Genomic DNA, 23302 nt, shown 5'->3' with positions numbered 1-23302 from the left:
TAAAAAGAACAGGCCTAAGAATAGAACCTTGAGGCACACCATTGATAACATCCCTTTCCTCAGAGTGATCCCTAATGACCACTACCCTCTGCCATCTTCCACTTAACTAGTTCTTGTTCCAGCCCGTAGCTTTGGGGCCCGTCCCGAGAGCACTCGGGTTTATTTATTAGATGTCTATGTGGGACACTATCAAAGGCTTTGCTAAAATCTAGCGCACTCCCTCTATCCAATTCCTGGTCATCCAGACAAAGAAATTGATCAGATTTGTCTGACAAGACCTACCTCTAGGGAATCCATGTTGCTTCTGGTCCTGTAATCTACCAGAAGTCTGTTTGTCCGCTTTTCACCCTACGGGGTCTAAGAAAAATGATAAAGTATTGCATTTGCTGGATGTCAAGTAAGTGCTTCTCCAATACCTCAAAGTTACCAATGAGTTTCATGTATTGGATCACCGTTTTGGTTTGACCAGTCATGCCAAGAAATGGAGCCAGGCGTAGCCTTGATTTCCAGATGGATTAAAATGGCCATTTCCTCCGTGTTTGTGGGCTGTGGTAAGCATCTGCTGATCACATTGAAAGCGCACTTCACTAGAAGAGTTGCTATCTCATGAGCAGAGACTTGGGTGGTTTTGCCCGAGGAAAACTGTAGTGCAGCTACTTGGTCTACCCCTCATACCTTTACCAGATTTTATAGGATGGATGTAGAAGCCAGGAAAGACACCACTTTTGAGTTCTCTGTTTTTAAGGCAGTCTTAACAGGCCCGCCCTAGACTCTGGGGACTGCTTTGGTACGTCCCTAGCGTTCAGGACCACTAGACACATTGCGCTAGATAGAAAGTTTAGGTTTTTACTGCGATAATCTTCTTTCTTGTAGATGTGTCTAGTGGTCCTGAAGCCCTGCCCTATCAGTGGGCTGTTTCTCAGATGAATTGAGGGAATATACATAAAGGAAACACTCAAGAATGTAATGTCTGTGTTAGCAGGACATACAAGTAGCTACAAGCTCTATATAAGATTAGTATTGGTTGCACACAGATTTTGTACCCGTTTTGATCAGTTACTTGAATGTTATGTTAATGGATATGTGTGTTATAGAGCAGAACAGAATTGAACTGTCAGGGATTTTTCCCCATTTTCCTCTTTCTGGTTTTGCCTGTCATTACAGTGCTATTTGATTGCTTTTGTACAAACTGAGGGAGCAGGAACAGTTCCCTGGGAAGGAGGCAGATTTAAAAGATGATTGACAGCATTCTGCAAACAAATTATAGGTTCAGATGCAAAACCCTAGCATTCAAGGGCCAGATGCACTAAAGTCAGTGATTGTCTGTCGTCACTAAACAGTTTTGACTGGTTTAGCAACGATCGCATTTACGGTCCCGATACAAAAAAATGGCTCACCGCATTATTTTCTGCACGATCGCTCATTCTCCAATCCGACCATGCAAATCAGTTCATTAATATTGAACTGCCATGTAAACTAGCAGAGTGATTGATACTCTAACATGACTTCCTGATGCACAAAATAAAAGTTATCGCTTTGAATGATCCCAAAAAAAGACTGGTCATGACCAGTCGCTGATCTGCCCACCGATACAAAAATGTTTATAGCATGCCAAACCTGTTTTTTTTTAATGGGCATAGATGCTGTGTATGTTACACACAGCACAATATCTTCCATATGAAAAAAAGCCTCCCGCCGATGATGGCCCTCCACAACATTCCTCAGACAAATGGGACTGACCCCTTCCCTCCTGCAGCAGCAAAAACAGCAGGAGGGATGCCCACTCCCTCCTGCCAACGTTAGGCCCCCCCTGGTGCTCCAGAAGCCACCCCCGTACCATCCCCTATCCACCCAAAAAAAGGCTGGAGGGATGCCACTCTCTCCTTCCACCAGATGCTCCTCTGAACTGATACCCCCCTACTACCTTTTTGTGAAGAGAGCAGGAGGGAGACACAGTCCCTCCCAACTCTGAGACCTGCCAATCCAAAATGGTGGTCCTTCCCCTCTTCGGTGCATCATGTGATGCATGGGGAGGGGGCCTAAGGCCCCTCCCATGGGGTGCGTGGGACCAGCATGGCAGGAGGGAGTGGGCATCCCTCCTGCCGATTTTGCTGCTGCAAAGGGGGAGGAGGGTCGGTCCTGGGTGCCGGTTTGTCAGGGGGATATCGGAGAGGGTCATCATCGGCGGGGGGGCTTTTTTTAAATTGTGCCGATATTGTGCGTGTGTAACACACACACAGCAGCTGTGTCCTTTTAAAAAAGAAGGTTTCCTGCCCTGAACAGTTGAGTGTCAGGAGGCTGCTTTGGGGCTTCTCCTGCCGGCTCTGCGCACGGTTGAGAGTTGTTCTCGCAGCGATCAATCTGATGGGAGAGTGAGGATTACGAGAAACCTCCACGTGAATCATTTGCATGCAAAATTTTTAGTGCCTCAATAGTTCTCTTAGAATTAGTGAAAAATCGGAGTGGAATGGACCCACACGGTCTTACCGATCCTGTTTAGTGAATCTTGGGCCCAAGACCACTAGACACATCTACAAGAAAAAAGATTATCGAGGTAAGAACCTAATCTTTTTATAGTCACTAAGAAATATATATATATATATTGTTAAAGCCAGAAACAACATCTGTGGCAGCATGGTGGAATAAACTGAGTATAATGAATAAAATGAGAAAAATGTTATGTGCAGTTAAACAGCGTTTCTGATTCATTTTCCAAAGGGAAAAAAAAAGCTGATCAGACTGATAAGTCTGTGTGCCACCCCTCTTCCCCAGTAATGTGATTTTCAGACATGTCAGGGAAAAGATGGGGATCTGAGAAGATTGAATTTTTTGGGAAAGCGCATGTCCCAGAAGAGGTCTGTAGTAGCCTAATTGCTGAGAAATACTAGGGTCTAGTAGATTGTCTCGTTTACTTCCTCAGCTATGCAAATGCTGCATATATCTTGGTTACAATTAGACAGATGATTGTTTAACTATGTTTAATCCAGGGGTTATAAAACCTGTCCACAGCTACTGTAATCAGATTTTCAGGATATCTATAATGAATATATGTGGGGAAATGTATATACTGGGTAAAACAATAATTGTGGATATCCTGGAAATCTGGCTGGCTTTGGGGGTCCCTAGGACAAGTTTAGGAAGCTCTGGTTTTGTGTATATGAAGTTAAATATCTGTGAGGGGGAAATAGTTACACCCAGAGTTAAAGGAGCATACTCTGGGATATACGCACGTCTGTGGATGTTTGTGGTTCTGAAAAATGCACATGCTTCTCAGAGACTTCATGCATCCCTCGTTTCTTCCAGATAAGAGCTGTATTTAATAGCAATATCACTTCATAAGCCCGTTTTCGATCCCTCAGAGTCAAAATATGGTTTCATTGCACATCCATCTTTTTACATTTGAAACTTGCCCATCCATTCTTTGCTGATTTGTTTTCCTTTTTGCTTCCTTCCCAGGACGCTGTTAGTCACATCGAACAGCATGCTGAAGATGATAGCAAGCTGGACACATGAACAAGCCTTTCACCTCCCACATTGGGAAGCATATTTATACATCCGAGCTATTCTGTGCATTAAGCATCTTCTTTTCACCTTTCTCACTGTTTCTCCCAGACGTGTCAGTGGAGATCTGTTTGCCTTAATGTAGACACACGGTTTGTGGAGTAGTATAGGTGAAGTGGCATTTTGATGCTTGAAACAAACAGTTTAATTAATCACAGAGAGCTCAAACCTTTTCCTCTTACTAGAGGCATATGCTATGATTTCTCACCAATAAGACAACACTGAGTCTAATAACACTAGAGAAAAGCCAGCAGGCCCAGTTTCAAAAGCTTTTTTGCCATTGGCACAGAATGGAAGATAAGAATTCTTTTGAAAAATAAGCCTTAGAGTGTTATTGTTATAGTGACTAAAGAAACAGCATCTGTTCAGGTTTTCTTAGTCTTTCGTGCTTTAGATTTCTGACCAAAATCTCTCTAAATTGGCCATCCTTCTTGACCAAAATTCAATATACCCTTCTCTAACATGCTACCAAGCATGTCAACACCAAAAGTCCCTAAATTATGGAGGGAAGAGGCAGGGTGGTGTGAATTTCAGATGGCTTATTTTACTTGCTGTTCATCAGCTTATGAAACTAAGAGGCCTTCTGATTACAGTATGTGCTAAACACTGATTTTTATCACAGCACAGGCTAACTATGATGGGTTTTAAACCCTAAGATGATTCAGGTAGCATCAGAAAAGACCAAGGGTGCAATTACTGACCATGGCAGACAATCTCGTTTTAACACATCGGTGTACTCTAGCAGCCTTGACTCAGTCTTGCTTTGGGATACCGATAGCTTGTGGTGCTAGATCTTTGCCCAGTAACTTATGCCATTCCCCCCACACCTTGAGATATCCTGATCAAGATGCTGGTATTACTGTCCTTTCACACTTAACTCAGTGAATGATTGAGTATACAATCAATTTATATATTACCTATTATCCAAATCAGGTTCCTAACTTTACAGTTCAGTAATTTAGTTGCATACCTGCTATTATATTTTGGGGCAGAAATCATATCTGCCCATTTTAATATCTTCCAAAGGGGGGCAGGGAAGAATGAACAGTGTTATTGTCCACTTAAAGCTGGGCAACTTACCTTGGAGTGCATACACAGTGGAGGACAAGATTGGACCTCTGGAGTCCCAGCAGTTCTGCCTGGTAAATTTCCTGCTGTAATCATGTGATTCTCTATGTATCCCTATGTTCTCCTGGTCTTGCGTAATCTGGATCACCCTGATTCTAGCTTGTCATAGAGCTCATTTAGGAAATGTGCAGCAAGAAGAGAGAAAGGGACAACCTCCAGTAGCCTATGGCCCAGTGCAATCTGGGTTTTTCTGATCCCGGGATACTGAGTAGAGGGTGAAGGTACAAATCGGTTTTCAGGAGCAGACTTGACTAGACCAAATGAAAGAAGCAAATTTAGGGTTCCTAGCACACTTCCTTTTCTTGTTTGAAGGTAGCTGATGTGTGTTTCTCTTATGAACGTTGCCTTTGTATTGGGTTTTCTTTTTCTGTGTTGTTGGTTTCTTTGGGTGAGTTCTTATAAAGGAAGGAAGTGTTCTACTTCCTGTTCCTCCTCTCTCCCCCATTCAGAGCCACTGTCCTATGGTTGAGAGGCTCTCAGCTCGCTATGCTTTACCTAATAAGAGGAGAGTAGAAAATCCTGGTGTTGTCATTTCATTTTGGGTGTATGATCAGCCATATTTTGGCATAAAATGTTGTTTGGTTGGGTGGTTGTTGTGTTTTTGTTTTTATTTTTTTTGCTTTCTTCATAAAACAGACCATCATCATTTTGGTATGGATGCTAATAACATGATCTTGGTAGGTTCTGTTGGAATCTTTAATGCCCTTGGTAATGTTCAACGTAATGACCAGGGTGCTGCAAAGTCTAGAGTAGACCTACTCTCTCACATCTGCATGTCTTAACCCCTCCTTTATCCTGAATTACAGGCAATTGAAACAAATTTCTGGTCTTATTTTATTGGTTGTTGTGTTTTCTTTAACTTAACATTAAGGTGCCCCCTTTTACTGGATTTGTTCATAGTTTTTGAACCAGGAGGATTTGGGGGTTTTTTTGTTTTTTTTTTTATACTTTTTTTTCTTATCGATAAGTGTTGGGTTTTGTTTTTTTTAAAGATACACATACTTTTTCACTTAATTGTGTAAGAGAAAACCATAAAGAGCCTCAGTCTAGTGTGCACAGGGCCTGTGTTTTTATTGAGACGTGAAACTGGGTGGATTGGTATGCTAACATGCTAATCCCAGTACCTGTGAATTTTTACATTTTGCAGGCTCTTCCTTTTGCAGTGAGCTGTCATGGTGCCTGCTTTTTACAGGCCCCTCTAGCTCCTTCAAGGAAGAAGGCCTTTAAGGTCATAAAAAAAAAGACTGACAAGTGAAGGGTTTCAGGTGCAGGGGACAACCTTCCAGCACTGGCTGTTACCCAGGGAGAGTGGAGAACCCTAATAGAGCTGTCACAAACTGGACGGGTTTGAAGTGCAGGAGTAGAGCCACATGTTGTGCGAGTGTTTTCAGGAGTGCAGTGCCTGTACCGTAATAAGGGATTGAAGGGGTATGTGTGGTTGGAGTTTTTGTTTTTGGTTAGGTGCTTTGCTCTGCTTCCTGAAGTTTTCTTTTGGAAATTTGGAAAGTGGTGGTAACTTCGGTTTCTCTTGGGAGAATGTGTGCAAGTTTACACTACAGTGTTTTTGTGATGGTATGGTTTCTACCAGTCTTGTTTATGCATTTTTTTTATTTTTATTTTTTGTGGACTTGGTATCTGTTTTTTTTCTTCAGTTTGATTGAGTTATAAAAGTCTTTAACTGTGTGACTCTTGTTTTCTTCAGGAAGATGGGAGATAACAGAGCTGAACCAGGGAAGCGTAGAGAGTTCACACACAATCCGGCAGGAAATCATTCTTGTCAAGCGGGAAGTGATTTACCTCAGAAGATGGTGTTGAGAAAATATAGGAATTAGTGGGAAAAACACTTCAGAGCTTTATAAGCCATAGAATTACTTCCTGTGATTGAGCCTCTACCTTTTCTGAGCTTTTCCTGGCATTTATGTGCTGAAGAGAGAAGGCCTGCCATCTGTACCTATGAGTAGCTTAGAGGAGATCTATCAAGGCATGGGTACCTGTAGAGTGACAGCCTAGATTTGTTTTGGAAGGCAAAAGGGATGGGTGATAAAAGGTTTTGGAGTAGGCTTTCCAGTGTCAACTCTGGAGAATCTGTAGATCGCATAACTTGGAAGCCTATGTGTCTGATTTTGTGCTAGACCTGGAGCAGACTGGAGAAAACCCTCTAGTGAATTCTAGAATTTAGTGTGCATGTGGAATGAGACACTACACAACATATAGGTTTGGTTCATTTCTTGCACGAAAAGTGACTGCACTCAACATAGAAATAGTGAGGCAGCCATGGACTGGATTTTGTTTTGCTTGTCTTTTAAATGTGAGATGTTAGCAGCCGTTTTTACCATTATATCTGTGGTGTGGTAAGTTAATTTAGATTTGAACTGTAGCTTATGTAACATTACATCTCTGTAACCTGTGTATGCAACTTAATGTGAGTCGGTTTAGGCTGAAAGTTGGAACTCATAAAGCTCACAATCTAGAAGATGCAGGCAGTGTAGGTCAGCAGTTCCTAAACTTGTCCTAGTGACCCCACGGCCAGTTGTGTTTTCAAGATGCCTTCCATGAATATGAATGAGGTAAACTCTGATATGTTGGGTTTCCAGTCTATACAGATTTTCTTTGTGCGTAATCGTGGTGGATGTTCTGAGTACCTGACTGAATACCAGATTAAGTTTGGGAACCCTGGATTTAGGATTAGAGAGAAAGAACTGATTGATTACCTGATAGAAAAGAATAATCTATGCGCTATTAAGGGGGGGAAATCATTTAGAGCACATGTTGATTCTTTTCACCTGCAGAACACATACGGTATTAAAGAGTTTTCTATTTAGCTACTTAAGCATTTAGAACATGACAGCTGAGTCTCTACATAAGAGAAATGCTGACAGCTTTTCGGTTGTGTGTGTGATTTTGTTTTTTGTTTTATTTCCAATTTCCCCTAACCATCCTCCTAGTTAATTTTATTGCTGTTTTGGAAAGGGATCTTCACATGAATACCAGGACATTTCCATTTGGCCTTTTATATTTTTTTAATTCAGCCCTAAAATATTTTAGATTTGTATTCAGTGTTTAGACTATTAAAAGGATTGAGTACTGCAGTTCACACTATGGTTCCTGGCATCATCTAAGCACACAGGCTTTCAGGTATCTTTGTTCAATGTGCACAAGTGCTTGTGAACTCCAAGGCAGTGCACTTAGCTAGTCAAGCAGATGTTTGACAAACCTAACCTGCCCTTTTAAGGTGCCAGACATGGGAGGGGAAAAACCTTTGACGTAGTTTGCCATCCACATGCTTCTGTGGTGTTAGCAAATCTGTGCCACAGCTTTTTAATTGTACAAAAAGAAAGGCCAATAATTAACATCTCTTTGTTAAAATACAAGCAGAAACTTGCTAAACAATTTGACCTTTTCACTTTAATAAATTCTTTCCCTGTGTGAGATTCTAAAGTGAATTATTCATTTGTGTTTGTTTTGTAGTCTGTTTTTATTGGCTACTTTTGAAGACATTTCAAAAAAATACAGTTGAAGGAAGGGATTAAAAACAAGACTTGTACGTATTTATTTTCTAGCGCAGTTTACTGGGCTCCCCTAGTAACTCCTGAATAAGAACTGGCATGAGATGAATGTAGAGATGCCAGAGGAGTGAGGAAAGGCAAGAGGTATTAAAATAAAATGCTAGAGCAACGGCGGTTAACAGAACATCTTTAAGAGCTTAAACTTACAACCTCTGTTCTTTAAATTTCCATAGTCTTCAACTACTTGTCAATTAAACATGTTGAAGTCATCCCATGTTACAAATCAAACTTCTCATGTGATGTGAGCTAGTCACTACCTTGATTTTCCGAAGGTCAAAATAATCTCCAGTTAGAACCGTATACAGTGCAAAATTAAAAACCCATTTGGATACTTTGCCCCCTGGAGAATCCATAGGAGATTTGCGAGTTTTTTTCAAGAATGAAACAATGAACAGCATTTTGATTTCAGAATGTCGGTAGGCGACTGTAGCCACTGAGCACTCCTGGCTGTTGAACCTCTACTCCAGTGGTGCTCGGATGAATTCTCTGCGGCCCCTTGGTGCCTGGGTTTTCAGACTATCCCTAATAACTGCGCATGAGATCCTTGCATGCACCGCCTCTAATGTATGCAGTTATATCATGTATGACCATCAAGGCTATCCTGAAAAACTAACTGGGGGACAGGTCAGAGATTGATCGAGCTCTACTGCTTTAGGGAATCTTAGACTTGGGCATTTCATGAGAAATGTGTATAAATCATGTTTCTATACATGGACTCAACTTTTCCTCCATCATGATAGCAAAGCTGTGAACTTCGTTAACCAAACATTTGTAAAACAAACAAAACGATAAGAAATAAAGTACATTTCTTTGTTTGTGTTCTTTTTCATTCCAATCCTTGGGTCATAAATGAAATCAGAAAATTGGTCAGGTACAGGTGTTTAGTTGACAACACCACATGCAGGAAAAAAAGAAGATAGAAAATAAACAGTTGGATACACAATGATAATGCAACTGTTTTTGGATAGCATTTAGTCTATAATTCACATTCCTACCGTTGATGTGAATGTAAAAAATCTTTCTGCTAAGTGCAGTGTTTTGAAAGCTCCTAATGAAAAGATAAAGTTGACTTATAAGTCAACTTTATAAGAAACTGCCTATGGGTGTTTTGGTCTAGATTCTGTAAGTGGTCCTGAAGTTAGGTGCCTAACCATCTAGATACTTAACTTAGGGGTCCTGAAGAAAAGTTTCATTTGAAACATGCAAGGCGGGCGAGCTGAAGTAATGACGAGTGATAGTCCACTATAAAGCTAAGTGGCTCTCTTTTGTTTTATATTAAAAGTGAAAAGAATGCTTGAAGAGATGAAAATTGATAAAAATTCAATAAAAGTTGAACCGACAAAGACAGTAGCAACCGGTAGCATTTGGTGCCCGGCTGCGGTCTGAAGGTCCATACAAAAATTATAAAAATCATAACTGTGTACAATAAATTGATAACTTCTATCTTTAGCTCTGTTGAAAAGATCTTTGGGCTCCAGTTCTATACCAAGCAATAGGATTTGCTGCGAGACACAATTATATTGAGTTTACAACTGTGGCATATATATTCAGTCCTCTAAGGACTGGCCAGCTGTGTGCAAATTTGTTTTCATGTGAGCAAAAAGTTCTAAACAAAATTTTTGTGTGAGCGACAAGTTCTAAAACCCAACAATTTTCCAGATTTGTAAAATATTTTTGTGAGCGACGCTCCTAGAATATATGAGCAATTGCTCATGTGCTCTGCTTAGAAGGAACATAGGTCATAGGAATAGCATAACAGTTCTTCTCTTTAAAAAAAAAAAAAATTAGTAGAGAAATTTGTGGTCAATGTAACAGTTGGGAGCATAAAATTGCCAGTAACATCCTGACCCTTTTCCTATATCATTAACTATCTCCATCCCGTGTAATGTACCCAGGAAAAGAAAAATGGGCTGTTATTGTCCTGAAATACTCATATATGCATAAACTCATATACAGTAATAATGGTCATATAGCAAAATACTACTGAATTCTATTTAAGGATTTGTTCATCTCTGGAGGGGTAGACTCAAGTCACACCTGTCTTCAACTATTCAATTGCTTCTGCATTGCCATGCAGGGCTGGTGTTGGATGCCCAGTGCAAAAACTGAGGAAAGAGCCTTAAAGTCTTCAGCCTATGATTCCTTCTGCTTGAGGGCCCAAGACAATTACCCTGGTTGCCAGCCTCTAAGGTTCTAGGGCCAATTATTTATTTATTTATTCACTTTTCTATACCACGCTCCCAGGGGAGCTCAGAACGGTTTAAATGAATTTTTTCCCTGTCTGTCCCGGTGGGCTAACATCTTATCTAGTTGGGTAATGTGAGGCTAGCAGGAACCAGAATTCTCAGACAATAGCTTCAACTGCCTTTCCCTACTAAATCTAGTCTTAGTTCACACTAGATAATACTTCTGCTTTCTGTTTCTCACACATAGAAATGATGGATTCAGCTGGAAGAACATATTTTATTAGAGTATAATTAGCCTAAATAAAGTTTTATTCCAAAATGTAACCTTATCATTGAATACTGTAAACTGTAGCCCTCTAAGAATTGCTCTCACATACACTTAAAAAAACTGGGTTGCATTTGCCATTTGAAAATTATGAATCTGAAGACTGGTTTTACTTCCACAGGAAGAATCTGATAGAAATTTGAAGATGTCTTTCTGGTTCATAGACAACGGCACGAAAGACAAAGGCGCGCCCAGAAAATTGAGTGCAGTGCAGAGGCGCGCGCTGCTCAAAATTACTGTTTTTAGGGGCTCTGATGGGGGGTTTTGTTGGGGAGCCCCCCCACTTTACTTAATAGACATTGAGCCGGCGTTATGGGGGGTTTGGGGGGCTGTAACCCTCCACATTTTACTGTAAACTTAACTTTTTCCCTAAAAACAGGGAAAAAGTTAAGTTTTCAGTAAAATGTGGGGGGGTTACAAGCCCCCCACAACGCGGCACGATGTCTATTAAGTAAAGTGGGGGGTTCCCCCCCACGCCCCCCTGTCAGAGCCCTAAAAACAGTAATTTTGAGCGGCGCGCGCCTCCGCGCTGCGCTCAATTGTCTGGGCGCGCCTTTGTCCCGGCGCGCTTTTGACCTGACACCTGTCTTTCTACACAAGTCCCATGAATTCTGTTTTATAGTGCTCTGGGATTTGAGAATATAAATGATCTCATAAGGATTGGCTTGTACAATTAATTTGAGCACTGTCAGACAGGTTGCTGGACTTGGTAGACAGTTGAGCTCCGGCATGGCACATCTTATGTTCTTAGCTTTTTATCTCGAACAAGACTTAGCTATTCTCCACACTTATGAATGGTCAAACTATTGGGTAAGCATTGTTATTTCTGCCTAGAGCATGACATGGTGACAAAATTCATCACCGTTCATGTCCCTGCAGACAACCGCAGGAAACAATCCCATGTCATTCTTCAGTGTCCATCTCAACCTCAGTCCTTCTACACCAGCATTTTTCTTTTTCAAAATATTTATTAATTTTAAAACTTTCAATAAGTGCAACAAAAATACAATCATATATACTTTAACATCACTTACTAACCCATCAAAGACTAAATCACATCAATTACCCTCCCTCCTTCCTTTATATCCATCATTATAATTTTAGCCCAATATAACATTAAAATAACCCCACCTTCCCCCCCCCACCCTGGACATTAATAAACAAAAATGGGAAAATAAAATTAATTATGTTCAATCTGTACAATATTTTGTTAATGGCTCCCAAACATCATTAAACTTTTTAAAACACCCTTGCTGAATAGCTATTACTTGTTCCATTTTAAAAATGTGGCACAATGAATTCCACCAAAAACTATAACTTAATTGATCATAGTTTTTCTAATTTTTCATGATATGCTGAATGGCAACTCCTGTCACTATGAGCAAAAGTTTATTATTATTAGAGGAAATTTGACTCTTAGCCCTCATTGATGTACCAAATAATACCGTATCACATGATAGCGCTACCGGGTTTTCAAGTAAATTATTTACTTGACCCCCAGATGGATTTCCAAAAGCTAAGTATCCGAGGACAATAAAACAGTAAACGATCCAATGTTCCAGTTTCTAGATGACAATGCCAACTACTATTAGACTTAGAGCTATCTAATTTTTGTAAACGAACAGGGGTCCAAAATGCTCTATGTAACAGAAAAAAACAAGTTTGTCTCGTAGATGCCGACACTATACATCTCATCCTCCAAGACCAAATTCGTGGCCATTGAAATGCTCCAAATGTCATGCAGACCAGTCTTTGGTTCCTTATTCAAAAATCCAGATATTAATTTATACCACTGAGCGGCCTGGTGTCCCAGGAAGTCCACCTGAAAACATAAGAACGGCAGACTGTGCTGATTATTAAGATTTTTCCATTCAGGGAACCCCACCTGAATAGCCTGCTTCAACTGCAATGCAAGGCTTGAGGGTCAGTGGTAGTGCTCATTCATACTGATTCTTCCCTCTCCTTAGTGACATGGAGATCATTTCCTGTGGTTATCCGCAGAGATGGGAACAGTGATGAATTTTGTTTATTACTGTGTCTCTATTTCTGCATTTAATAGGATGGGAATTGGGAAAGCTTTTCAAAAATACTTTAGGATCTTAGGCCTCAATATAGTTGCCTGTTTCCTACTGAATTTTGTACTTTCAAACAGTGTTAGAGAACCTCCACAATAACAGCATTACACTGTAAGCAGAGAATGAAAGTGTCCCACCTCACTGTGTTTCACCCTTGTGCACTGAAGTAACAAGGTGGGTCAGATCCTACACTTGTTTACTCATACTGAATCTACTCACTTAGAATACCATTATAGTGCTGATATTAGCATGAGTTTGTGTCTACTGGAAACTGGGCTGAGACCCTATCTTCTACTATGTAGGCCATACAGTGCCATAGCTTAAAGGCTTTCTATGAACCAGTGATTCATACAATGCATTTTAGAGTACTATGTCCCAGAAATAAAAACAGCACGTTCCACCATTTTATTGTGTTCTAATTTTTGTATGTTTTCACATCTGAAGCCTTGCTGCTAGTTTTCTGGTAAAAGATATTCCAAACTGGGCTGTATCCCAACTGGGATACAGCTCTCGAGGACCGGAGTTCCCTACTCCTTTCCTATATTTTAGAGCTTCAGATTAATGCAAGGTATTGATGACATGACAATCTGAATATAATATTATATTTTACATTATACAGCTTAATATTTTCACTGAGGTAAGACTAAATTATTTACTATTCAGAAATGGTCAATGGCTGCATCACAAACTCAGATAACTTTGAAAGCTGAGTTTATTCATTATAGCTTTAGTTTGCTGCTTTTGCAAGGAAAGAAAGATGGAAATCTTGATCTTGGACCAACCACCCTCCTGGGGAACAGGAAGGTATTTAACCCTTTGTTTGGCATTGTTGCCTGTTACTTGGCACTGTTGCTCTCGTTCAACATTAAGTTACGTAAAGCAGCTGTTTCACCATCTGCCAATTAAAGGGTTAAAGCCCATGCCATTGCTAAACATTTTCAAATATTGACCTAGGTAATCCAAGTGTATCTTGTTTCCTCTGGGCTCCTTTTATCAAGATGCACTACGGGGGTTAGTGCGTCGGACATTTCATCACGCGCTAACCCCCGTGGAAGCCTAAAATCCTAGCGCATTGTCAATGGAGGCGTTAGGTCCTAGCGCGACAAGCGGTATTCTGCGCATTAAACTGCTACTGCGCCTTTGTAAAAGGGCCCCTCTGTGTGGTGACAGACTTGTTAATTAAAACAAAAATATTGTTTCTTGAAGAAAAATAAATGAGTATTTAAAACATGTTAAACCACAGATTTCACAAATAACTTGGGGTGATAAGTCTATCCCCAGCATTTCTTTAGGAGATCTCTGCTTGCTGTGAGCTTGGCGTGAAACAAGGTGACTTGGAGGTCATTGTTGAAATCTTCCAGCAGTGACAGCCAGAGATTGGTTTGTGCACAGAATGGCAAAGGTATAATAAAGAGAGCCAGCTTGCACTTAAGCATACATCGTGAGCTGCAACCACTGTAAAAGAAGATTAAATAGAAGTATACAGTTGTCCAATAACATCATAATCAGTATGGCAAGAATAAGAGCTGGCTGAAGCAGAAATGAAGCTTGAATGGTAGTACACTAGAAATGAGAGAGACCACACAGCTCTGAGCACTGAAAATGCGATTAAATCAGGGGTCTCAAAGTCCCTCCTCAAGGGCCGCAATCCAGTCGAGTTTTCAGGATTTCCCCAATGAATATGCATGCGATCTATTTGCATGCACTGCTTTCATTGTCTGCTAATATCTCATGCATATTCATTGGGGAAATCCTGAAAACCCGACTGGATTGCGGCCCTCGAGGAGGGACTTTGAGACCCCTGGTCTAAGTGAAAATGACCAGCTCCTCTGTATCAATAATGCTAAAACAAATCTTCAACAATTCCCCTACCACCCTGTCACGATACCCCTAATGACTATTTCTGCATACAACAGAGGCAGTGCATGTCACAATATATTATGCACATTTAGTAAGGATAATAATAACAGTTTATATACTGCAGGACCGTGAAGTTCTATGCGGTTTACAATGATTAAAAGATGCTACAAATTGAGTGGATTTAACAAAGTTAAAAGCTAGTGATTAACAGCTCTAGGGATCAGTTATTGTGGAATAAGGTTGTACAGGTCAGTTGCCTAAATATTTCAGGAACAGATATGTTTTTAGGCGTTTCCTAAAATCCTCATAAGTAGTAGTCCTGAGCAATTGTTCCAGATCTTTACCCCATAATGCTGCCTGATGTGAGAAAAGATGGTGTCGTTTAAATTTACATCCTCTAACCGGTGGGGAAACAAAACTCAAGTGTGAGCTTCTCTTATGTCTGTTGGTTGAGAAAGATATCCTGAAATTTATTTGGGGGGGGAGGGGGGCGAATAACCAGACCATTTTAAATATCCATGCCATGCATATTCAATAAGGATATCATGAATACTATATCTGGCTAAGAGATACTTGATTTTATATTTAAGAATCTATATAGTTGGAGGTCTATCACAAGATAAAAATATAGTAAATGAAGGCTGGAAGGCCATTCAAGCTGCTGAGCTGTAATTCTTCCACTGTGAATAGCTAAGCATATAAATTCCCACTCGAGCCAACACTAGCTCCACACTCTCCAGGTCTTGCACTTGCTGCCTCTTTTCTAAAACTGCCTTCTATACCACTCCTAAGGATGCCTGGATGGGATAGATGGCATAACTAGGCAGACTTGATAGGCTATATGGTCATCATCTGCCTTCATTTTTCTCTGTTTCTATCTCACTGTGTGATTCTTACAAAACCAGCACTAAATCCAACACTCAAATTCTCTTCCAAATTCCAAATCCTGAAAGAATTAACAGACACCAAACCATATACTACCACCACGAACACCCCTCCACCATCACCCACCCTTTTAGCAGAACACTTCAAGAACAAAATTACCAACACCAGAGCCACTCTCATCCTCAACCCATCCCATCAAAACGCAATCACAATCCACTCTACAGGAAAAGAGGCAACCGCAGCAGACAGAATTTGGACTCAATTCCCCAACATACAATGGTCAGAATTCAACAAATTCTACAAAAAATACAGCCATGCCTCCTGTGACCTCAACCATTGCCCCTCATATCTCCTTACCACCTCTAGTGTAAAATTCCGCACCATAATTCTACAATGGATTCAATTCACGCTCACAGAAGGCACATTCCCTGCTGACCTCAGCGAAATCATCATCACCCCAATCCAAAAAGACCCAAAAGCACCACAAAACCACCCATCCAACTTTAGACCTATAGCCTCAATTCCGCTATATGTCAAAATTATAGAAGGCCTAGTAGCCAAACTCCTCTCCAATTACATAGATGACCACAACCTACTCCACCCCACGCAATCTGGCTTCAGAACAAACTTCAGTACAGAGACACTACTAGGCTCCCTTATGGATACCGTCAGACAACACCTTAGTACAGGGAAAAAAATGCTTCTCATACAACTGGACCTTACTGCAGCATTCGACTTAGTGGATCACAACATCCTTCTACAGATCTTAGACGCAATAGGCATCTCAGATAAAGTATACTCATGGTTTGAAGGATTCCTAAAACTCAGAACTTACAGTGTAAAATCAAACAAAGAAAAGTCAGAATCCTGGTCAAACCCCTGCGGCGTACCACAAGGATCTCCACTATCCCCTACCCTCTTCAATCTCTACACCGCTTCCCTAGGAACGCATCTGGACAATTTGGGCATAACCACCTATAGTTATGCTGATGACATCACCATCCTCATCCCATTTGACCACTCTAAACCGACCATGACAGACAAACTTCACCAAACACTTGAAACAGTCACAACCTGGATGGAAAAACACAAACTTAAACTCAACCAAGACAAAACCAAATTCATCCTTCTCGAAAATGACAAGGTCCAAACCACAACCAATTTAGAAATAAACGCAATCAAATACCCAGTCCAAACCACCATTAAACTACTTGGCATGACCATAGACAGATGCTGCACTATGCAACCGCAAATAAACAAAACAATTCAGAAATCATTCGCTGTCATGAGAAATCTGAGACAAGTCCGAAAATTCTTTGAAAGAACACAATTCCAACTTATAGTACAATCACTAATACTAGGTATATTGGACTACTGCAACATCCTCTTCCTTCCCTGCCCTGTAACCACGATTAAACAACTCCAAACAATCCAAAATACAGCTTTGAGACTCATCTATTCATTGAGAAAACACGACCACATCACTGAAGCCTTCATCAACTCACATTGGCTTCCAATCCAAGAAAGAATCCAATTCAAATTCTACTGCATACTATTTAAAACCCTACACGGAGACAGCCCATCATACCTGAACAATCGCCTCATCCAAGCACCCACTACCAGACACAGAAAAACACACTCCCCATTCATACCCCCCCCAATCAAAGAAGTAAAAAGAAAAAAACTACACGACGGCCTCCTAGCCACCCAAGCCGCAAGGCTGGATAACCAGATCTCCAACCTTCTGATGACCACTCCAGACTATAGGACGTTCAGAAAAGAAATAAAAACCACACTTTTCAAGAAATTCCTGAAACAGCAATAACATCACGACCTCTTAGTAACTCTAAAACCGACATCTGATCTACCCATTACTGCTCTAACAACAACAAAAGAACCTCCACTATGACCAACTATTAATTCTCTTACAAACCACCTCACCCTCAACAACCCGTTTATGTTTATAAAATCTACAATCAATGTAACTCTGTATTTCTAAATTAACCTTTTGTAATCCGCCTTGAACCGCAAGGTAATGGCGGAATAGAAATCCCTAATGTAATGTAATGTAATGTAATGTAATGTAATAATGTTGAATCATAATACATGCAGCAAACCAGAGAAGCCACTGTCCTGAACACATGGCCTCTCTATGTTCATTAAGAGCTAGAGTTACACTAACCCCATTAATGCACATACTAGTGACTAGATCCCATTTTATTCAATGGGACCTACAGTAAACTAATGACATTAGCATACACTGGAAACTCTCGCTGCACGTTTGGGTTCTAAGCAGGGTCCTCTTTACAGGTTACCCCAGAGCAGGGGTGGGGAAGGAGGGCTACATTCTAGTCGGGTTTTCAGGATTTCCACAATGAATATGCATACAGTGTATGCAAATAGATATTCATACTTATTGGGGAAAATCCTGACTGGATTGTGGCCCTTCTTCCCCACCCCTGCCCCAGAAACTTCTTGGAAGCTAGATACTGCCATATTGTCCATGTGGCATTTTTGTTTTTAGAAACAGAAAAATGAAGGCAGATAAAGACCATATGGCCTATCTAGTTTGCCCAACCAAAGAACTGTAAGGTTAGTACTTACAACACTGGAAATGTTAATTTCCTGATGCAGACCTGGCCAAAACACAGCCTGGGTCCCATTATTGCTTAGTGGTATCTCTGGCTTTCAGCATTCCCACCACCCACAGAAGTTTGCAGCACTCTGGATTCCCTTTAGGATGGACAGACTATGTGACAACATTCTCCAATAGGAGACTACCCCTTCAATGAAACATACCTAAAAACATATATATCCAAGTATCTCCTTAGGAAAATAAAAATTGATCAATTGATATAGTTTGTTATCTTACAATATCTACAGGAACCTACACTTAAGTGTTATTCATAAATCATTCACATAACAAAATACTAGTTAATCCTATGTAATGTAATATTTACCTCTAAGACATTGAGTTTAATGATGCCATCTCCATCTTTATCAAAAGCATGGAATGCCCCTAAGGAAGAGAAAAAGATGAATGTCATGGATTGTTCTGTTGCAGCTTGTGAAGTTGTGTTTTACTGGCAGTCTGCTAAATTTTTAATTGTGTTGGGCTACAGAACCTGGGTCCACCATGACATTTAAGGCACACCCCATCACACATGATGTTTTTGCTGACATGTCTTTTTTTTCCCATTTTACTGTCATAAGAACATAAGAATAGCCATACTGGGTTAGACCAGTGGTTCACCTATCCCAGAGTCCTGTTTCCACAGTGGCCAATCCAGGTCACAAATACATGGTTGGGATCCCTGACTATGGAGCTCATAATCAAAAAATATAAATGTCCAAAAGGCATTCTAAATCTGCACTTGGACATCCTAATCACCAGGACATCCAAGTGCCGCTAATCAAAACTGCCTTTTGGACATTTAGAGAGGTGTCCCAGTCTCTGTGTGGCTAGAGCTTGAGATGGGCATGTATAAGGGCGGGTTAGACTTAGATGTCTTGCAACGATAAACGTTTCATAAGGCATCATGGACAGAACTTAGATGTTCAGAGCTAGACCTGTTTTAGAAGTGTCTAAGTGCCACAAATGTGTCCACACTGACTAGATGGCCACCGCATGTATCAAAGTAAGACACCCCCGCACTCCCACAGTGCTCACTGACCCCCCTTCCATGACAAAAAAACAAGAACAAATACAGAAAAACATGATGGCAGATAAAGGCCAAATGGCCCATCCAGTCTGCCCATCAGCAGTAACCATTATCTCTTCCTCTCTCTAAGAGACCCCACGTGACTATCCCAGGCTTTCTTGAAATCAAACACAGTCTCTGTGTCCACCACCTCTACCGTAAGATTGTTCCACGCATCTACCACCCTTTCTGTAAAAAAGTATTTCCTTAGATTACTCCTCGGCCTATCACCTCTTAACTTCATCCTATGCCCTCTCATTCCAGAGCTTCCTTTCAAATGAAAGAGACTCGACTCATGTGCATTTAGGCCATGTAGGTATTTAAATGACTCAATCAAATTTACCCTCACCTGCATTTCCTCCAAAGTATACATTTTGAGATCTTTAAGTCTGTCCCCATATACCTTATAACAAAGACCACACACCATTTTAGTAGCCTTCCTCTGGACCGACTCCATCCTTTTTATGTTTTTGAAGGTGCAGTCTCCAGAATTGCATACAGTATTCTAAATGAGATCTCACCAGAGTCTTATACAGGGCCATCAATACCTCCTTTTCCTACTGGCCATACCTCTTCCTATGCCCTCTAGCATCCTTCTAGCTTTTGCTGTCACCTTTTTAACCTGTTTGGCCACCTTAAGATCATCACACTCAACTCCTGCTCTTCTTCACCCCTAAACTGTACCGTTCCTTTCGGTTTTGCAGCCCAAATGCATGATCTTTCATTTCATAGCATTAAATTTTAGCTGCCAAATTTCAGACCATTCTTTCAGACCAGGTCTTTCTTCATGTTATTCACACCATCCTGGGTGTCTACTCTATTGAAGATTTTGGTATCATCCCCAAAGAAGCAATTCTTACCTGACAGCCCTTCAGCAATATCGCTTATAAAAATATTAAAAAGAACAGAGCCTTGAGGTACACCACTGGTAGCATCCCTTTCCTCAGAGTGATCTTCATTGACCACTACTCTCTTTCGTCTTTCACGCAACCAGTTCCTAACCCAGCCCATAACTTTGGGGCCCAACCCAAGGGCACTCCGTTTATTTATTAGACATCTGTGTGGAATACTGTCAAAGGCTTTGCTAAAATCTAAATATACTATATCTAGTGAACTCACTCTATCCAATTCTCTGTTCACCCAGTCAAAGAAATTGATCAGATTTGTCTGAGAAGACCTACCTCTAGTGAGTTTGTCCTGGTTTTTGGAAGTCCTGAGCTCAGAAGCCACATCTGGAAGCCTTTGTGCATGTGCAGCTGTCACGGTGAGGACATCAGATGCACGAATGCATGCGTGTAACATCATAGTGTCTAAGTCCGCTCATTAGCGAAGGCTTCCAAATGTGGCCTTTGAGCCCAGGGAGTTTCTGTGGGGGCAGAGCCAGCAGAATGGGGTGGGACCAGGCGACTTAATTTTTTCAAAGAGGAAATCTGGCAACCCTAAGATAAGGTCTCAGTGTGCTTTGAGTTGGGGTGGTTTATGGGATGGGCTTTTATCTGTCTGAATTATGGCATTCCTTTCTTATGATTGTTTATTTTAATGTTGTAAACCGCTGTAAACCACAAACCAAACATTTCTATTGGGATCCACCCACCCAATTTGCATACAAAACAAGTGGCTATGGCTCTTAGGCCAGTCATAACACCCCACCAATTCCAGAAACCCCCTCCCCCCAACTCCTCACAGAGAACCAGCAGCAGGACGTCCCTTTATCTGCTCCTGGCCTGGCATCTGGCACTGGTTCAGCAGTATGCTAGCTAAAGATTGGTAGCATGGCTTAGCATTGTTGCTAGTGCTACAAATTCAGAAAACACATGCAGCAAAAATATTAAAATATACAATGCCACTGTCACCTAAATGTAAGGATCATTTCCTAAATTTTTGACAACTAGATGAACTTTGAAATGAACTTTGGAAAATTTGCACATTCATAACAACCTGATAAATCAGGCAGCTTTAGACACAAATACAGTATTATGCTGTGTCATTGAGTGTAGCACTGACATTACACCCCTCCTTTTCCTGTAAGCAAAGTTTGCTCATAGTGGTTCCTTGTGAGTTCAGACTAAACTGTATATGATTCTCACTGCAACTCATGTTAAATTTATTTATATGTGACTATCAAGCTAAGTAACAAATTCCATAAGGATTATTACACATATGCTCAGAGGCCCTCCAGATGCGGCTGGAGCTTGTTGGGGCTTTCCAAAACCCAGACAAATGCTGGGTTTTGGAAAGTCCGTCCAGAAGCCCAGTCCTCTAAAAAGAGGACATGCCCAGGTTTTCCTGGACATCTGGTAACCCTATATATGAGGGGATGCTGAAACGTTCTCAGCCCAACCTCAAAGAGAATGACATGGATATGGTTCAATAATGATCTGAAACAATGTCAAAACATAGAACTTTGTGTTTCTGCAAATTGGCACTTAATTAAATAAGATAACACTCTTTTCGGTTCATTGACAACGGCGCGAAAGACAAAGGCGCGCCCAGACAATTGAGCGCAGTGTGGAGGCGCGCACCGCTCAAAATTACTGTTTTTAGGGGCTCCGACGGGGGTTTTTGTTGGGGAACCCCCCCACTTTACTTAATAGACATCGCGCCGGCATTATGGGGGGTTTGGGGGGTTGTAACCTGGTTGTAACCTGGTTGTAACCTGTTTGTAAAAACAGGGAAAAAGTGAAGTTTTCAGTAAAATGTGGGGGGTTACAACCCCCCACACCCCCCTCAACGCCCCCACAATGCGGCGCGATGTCTATTAAGTAAAGGGGGGGTTCCCCCCACGCCCCCCCCGTCGGAGCCCTAAAAACATTAATTTTGAGCGGCGCGCACCTCTGCGCTGCGCTCAATTGTCTGGGCGCGCCTTTGTCCCGGCGCGCTTTTGACCTGACACCCTCTTTTCAAATACGGTGCCAAAATAACAAGATTTAGGGAGTTGGTTTGTTGAGCTGAGAACGTTTCAGCACCCCCTCATAGTATAGATTATTCTGTATGGACCACAGTGTCGAAGTGAACTAATGGAATACACTCACTAAACATTCCTTCCAGCCGCACAAAACAGCAGATGAAGCTGTCAAAATCGATGTTCATGTACTTGTTGGCATAGCGCATTGTAATGATGTCGTACAGCTGATTGTTCAGGTGGAACCCTACAAAGAAGAAAATATTGTATTGGCAAAGTACGGTAAGCAGTCGGCAATGCCTTTGGTAGTCAGCTGGAATCATGCAAAGTGCAGCAATAATTTCATAACCTACATGCAATATCAGAGAACACTTTGCTATCTTTTGAAGAAGAAACTTTCCGCTCTGCATATTCCTTCTTCATTTCCCATATGCTTGTGATATACAGTGTCTGCATTTTATCAGACAACTCTAGTTCCTGATTTTATTCTCTCAGAGCTTTCAAGTTACCCAGGTCCAGGAGGGAGAAATAAGGCCATTCCTGGGTTTCTGCCAGCCTCATCCAGACTTACGAGGGTGAATCAAAATGGATGGATGCTCCATTGCAAGATTGTGAAAAACAAAAGAAAAATCCAACACAATCTGCAGTGAAGTAAAAGCAACACAAGGGAAAACAAAGGAGAACTGCAGACAAGCGTACAAGATGCAGGATATGTTTATTCTATCAATTAATGATTGCGGTTAATGTTACCACCTTTACACAAACCTAGGGACCCGACACGGTCCGTGTTTCGGTGAACACGCCTTCATCAGGAGTCCTAGGTTGGCACAGTATCAAGTTAAACCGCAAACAGAAAGAGAACAATAGCCTGTATAGATTGAAAGTAAACACTGATCCAAAATCTCTGTGTGAACGTGCTACGAAGTAGTAGTAGTGTGCTTTCTTTGGGCAGAGGGAGTGAAACCTATGGAAATTCACCATCAGATATTGACTCAATATGGACATAGCACCAAGAATCAACGAAAGGTTTATAAGTGGGTAAAAAGATTTAAAGCAGGAAGAACAGGTGTAACCGACGAAGGTCACTCTGGTCACCCATCAACATCGCACACA

General features: G+C 41.1%; 2 protein-coding genes across 7 annotated transcripts in view; one reads left to right on the top strand and one right to left on the bottom strand.

The window, feature by feature from the left end:
• ZNF106 (zinc finger protein 106) overlaps positions 1 to 9070 on the top strand; it is a 172553-nt gene extending 163483 nt beyond the window's left edge. For all 4 annotated transcript variants that reach the window (XM_033950714.1, XM_033950713.1, XM_033950712.1 and 1 more), the window contains one exon: positions 3457 to 9070. In XM_033950714.1, the coding sequence (XP_033806605.1) occupies positions 3457 to 3513 (57 nt within the window). In that variant the 3' untranslated portion in view covers positions 3514 to 9070. The remainder of the gene's footprint in view (positions 1 to 3456) is intronic.
• A 3665-nt stretch (positions 9071 to 12735) lies between these two features.
• Positions 12736 to 23302, bottom strand: part of CAPN3 (calpain 3) — a 101829-nt gene continuing 91262 nt past the window's right edge. For all 3 annotated transcript variants that reach the window (XM_033952814.1, XM_033952813.1, XM_033952815.1), the window contains 3 exons: positions 22320 to 22436; positions 18547 to 18605; positions 12736 to 14296 (listed from right to left, as the gene is read on the bottom strand). In XM_033952814.1, coding sequence (XP_033808705.1) covers positions 14270 to 14296; positions 18547 to 18605; positions 22320 to 22436 — 203 coding nt within the window. In that variant the 3' untranslated portion in view covers positions 12736 to 14269. The remainder of the gene's footprint in view (positions 14297 to 18546; positions 18606 to 22319; positions 22437 to 23302) is intronic.

The sequence above is a fragment of the Geotrypetes seraphini genome, chromosome 7 (genome assembly GCF_902459505.1).
Source record: "Geotrypetes seraphini chromosome 7, aGeoSer1.1, whole genome shotgun sequence".
Taxonomy (NCBI): Eukaryota; Metazoa; Chordata; class Amphibia; order Gymnophiona; family Dermophiidae; genus Geotrypetes; species Geotrypetes seraphini.
This window is presented reverse-complemented; position numbering and strand designations above follow the sequence as displayed.